This window comes from Cryptotermes secundus, unplaced genomic scaffold (assembly GCF_002891405.2).
Source record: "Cryptotermes secundus unplaced genomic scaffold, Csec_1.0 scaffold9641, whole genome shotgun sequence".
Classification (NCBI taxonomy): domain Eukaryota; kingdom Metazoa; phylum Arthropoda; class Insecta; order Blattodea; family Kalotermitidae; genus Cryptotermes; species Cryptotermes secundus.
In genome coordinates this window covers 6941-10506 of record NW_019722559.1, presented here as the reverse complement: position 1 = coordinate 10506, position 3566 = coordinate 6941, and the positions used below count along the sequence as shown (strand labels likewise).

Genomic DNA, 3566 nt, shown 5'->3' with positions numbered 1-3566 from the left:
ACTGTACATCACAGCATAAATCTTCAGAACAAAATAGCACATACTTTCAGAACACAGCACTTTGGAATTCTAAAATTTAATATATGTGAGTTTAATGTTATTACAAGACGAAAATAGATCATCTGACTACCTAACCATCATTCACTACAGCTCAGCTGTGCCTGTGTATATGGAAACACAGCTCGTTTTGCAGAAGGACTAAATGTTTACTGTGGCCATGCAGGACGAGTGGCACCATCCATTTCAGAAGCTAGGCTGTTGTCTGGTAGAAGCCTGTGGCTGCTACCTCCTATTGCCGCTCCACACTCGTTGCATTGTCCTATCTGCATTGCCCCTCCACCTTCACTTATGCAATAAATGTGCCCATTAGGACACTTATACCAGTGACCTAGCTTGAAGCCGAGTGCACCTACTATCATCTTCCTCTCAGCATCAGTTATGATGACAGCACTCTTGAGTTCCTTCTTCAGATTCTCCAGGGCATCCTTCAGCGCCATGTCACACTCCTTTGAAAATTTCTCTATGGAATGTGCAATTCTGTGTGCTGTGTCGAAGCATTTCTTCACCTCAGGTTTACTGCAATTCATTTTATATGCGCCCTCACTTCTTATCTTGTACAGCTGGCACAGTCTGTGAAAACGATGAATCTCCATGCTGATCTCCTCAATTTCTTGTCCACTGATCTTGCTTCCTCGCTTTTTCACAGCATGTAACAACGTATCCATGTAAGAAATTACTTTATCTCTTGATTCTCCATGCAAGTCTGAGTAAGCATTACTACAGCACTCAACCAGCTGGCAGAACATCTCTAACTGAACTGCAAGGGTATCTGTACGCATAACACTCAGTGGGTTTCGTCTCTTCAGTTGAACATGCTGCAGCTCATCCCAGAGCTTATCATACAAGATTCTGTACTCTGTGGAACCTGAAATGCAGATAATCATGGAAAATTATATATATATTATACACGCGCAAGCACACACATTATTTTTTCCAAAATTGTTAGTAACAGTTCTCAGTATTCATATCAAGGACCAAATCAACCAACGCCTGATTGAACCCTTGCCCTGAAGCACTATGTTGTGCTACAAAGTTGCTTGCTAATAAGGACCTACATAATCAGATAAAAGTGTTTTCACATGAAAATTTATATTTTTAAAGACTGGTTATTATGGACTTTTCTTTATTTTGGAGCCTCAGACAGGGCCCTGTGGCATGCTCTTGTCAACATGGCAATATAATTCTAGAGTTGAATAATACATTTGATAGGTAGTTTATCAATCAGTGTCAGTTGGGCAGTTGGTTCACTGGTTAATTCTTAAGTTCCACATTTGTGCTGATAATGTAAAACAAAAGTAGAGCATGAAACACAAACATGAGTAAAATAACAGAGATTTATTTGGAACAATATTATAAACAAGCAATACTGCCCTTATTTTAACGCTTATTTACAAATAAAGTGCATGTTAAAAGTACTTTTGGATCTTTCTGGAACTCATGGAGGAGTCTATAACTTTTACATGAAAGTACTGCGAATATCATTTTCAATTTATGAATTTCCACCTTATGAACCGTTTTCATGAGAAAAAATTGCCTTATATAACTGAGGGATATATATTTGTGTGTATGTGTATGTATAAGGGGCAGTAAAATGAAAACGGGTCACCATGCATAACTCATATGGCACGCAAGTTGGTAACACTGGAATTTGCTTAGGGTACAAACATCTGGAGGAGACTTGGGAAAGCACAGTGATGACGTGCTCTTGCATACTAGTTGCTTGTTTATTGTGCTGGAAGTGAGGTTAGCACTACGCGTGGTCATCCAACTTCAAGTAATGGAGGTGGGTAAAGAAGAACAGCGAAGTACAGTGCGCTTCTTGACTGCTGAAGGAGTAGGGCGACGAGAAATTCATCGTCACAAGGCCGTTGTTTATGGTGAACCCAGCATGTCATGTTCGCGTGTGCTGGCATGGCATAAGAGATTCCGAGACGGACGTGAGTCACTGCAAGATGATGCTCACCCAAGACAGACTTATCGTGTCATCACTCCTGATGTTATTGCTGCATGGGATGGATATATCTGCACAAACCGATGGATCACTGTAGAAGAAATTACTCTTCTGATGGGAATAAGTCACGGTTCCATACATGCCACTGTGACAAAACACCTGCTGTACCGCAAAATCTGTGCACAGTGGGTTCCACATCAACTCACAGAGGAACAGAAGACTCAGAGAATGGCTGCATCACTGGGTCACTTGCAACGATATCATCAGGAAGAGTATGCTTGTCTGTCCCGTATTGCCACTAGGGACGAAACTTGGTGCCACCATTTTGAACCCGAGGAATTCTTTGATGTGCTCACTTTCCTTGGCTCCACCCCTTGATGCTGTTCGTGGTTGGGTCCTTCATTTGTCTGCTGCCTTGTAGCCGCTCTTTCAGACCTCTGTCCCTTATATCATTGTTACATTCAGGGTGCTTCCAACGTCTATTCTCCTTCGTCCTTTCCAGGGTTTCTTGTTCAACGTTGTCTTCGTTTTGTCCATACACCTGTGTCCTGCACAGCGTGTGATCTTTATTCCAGTTGCAGTTACTTCTTTTCACGGTCCACAATTTCTTTGGGTCCAAGATTTCCTGAACATGTTCCTCTTGCGCCATGCCACTGTTGCACAGCGGGACACCTTCCTGCAGGAGGCAGCCACATTCATCTGGGATCCACAATCTCCTCGGGTCAGTTCCTTTGGCTCTCCACGTTGCCCTGCAGCTTGCTTTTTGCCCTTATGCGGCTTCTTCCATCCATTGACCGGTTTCAGTATGGCATCTACGTTGGGGACTTCTCATTGCTGGGCCACCTCAGGTTTCGTTTCCACTGAGGTTGGCTCTTGCTCTCCTAGATGCACCTCCGTCGTTTCTCGGCAAGCCATCGTCTCTTTTCAGGTATCCTTTAATTCAGGTTTAAATTCGGTCACCATCTCCTTGTGGCTGGTGACCATCATTTTCATCACTTCCTTTAGTTCTCTTCACTCGGCCTGTCTGTCAGTCTCCAATCTGGACAGCAACTCTTTATGGCCAGTCTTCCTATTGGCCTCCATCTTTTCTTGGTAGGATTTCATGTTGGTGTCCATTCTTGCCAGCATTTCTTCTGTCACTCTTTCTATTGACCTCCATTTCCTCCTTGTCGGTTTTTCTATCGGTGTCCATTTTCGCCACTAGGCGTTCAAACAATTTTTCCATCTCCATCATGTGGCAGTATAATTTGTTGTAACTTGTGGCATGTGTAAGTTCCATCCCACTTTTGACACCAAATTGTCATGTGTTGGGTATATGTCACAAGACAAATAACTTCATGCCGTTCTCTATATAGCGAATTTATTCTAATCGCTCTCACATTTACACAGTTTACAGTTTCCCAATTACTGTGCCATCTGCAGTATCACATATACTTCTGCTCTCAGCGACTTCTAGACTTCCGCTGCCTTCTGTCTGGCTTCACAATCCGCACTGTCACTCCTAATCACACACTCTGGCTCACATACTGCTCAGCCAGCTTTTTATACCGTTCCG

General features: G+C 43.0%; 1 protein-coding gene across 1 annotated transcript in view; it reads right to left on the bottom strand.

Moving 5' to 3' along the window:
* Positions 1 to 206: 206 nt before the first annotated feature.
* The window catches only part of LOC111861541 (NFX1-type zinc finger-containing protein 1), a gene marked incomplete at its 5' end in the record, with an annotated part of 4941 nt that continues 1581 nt past the window's right edge, over positions 207 to 3566 (bottom strand). Inside the window, one exon of the mRNA XM_023846196.1 lies at positions 207 to 925. Coding sequence (XP_023701964.1) covers positions 207 to 925 — 719 coding nt within the window. The remainder of the gene's footprint in view (positions 926 to 3566) is intronic.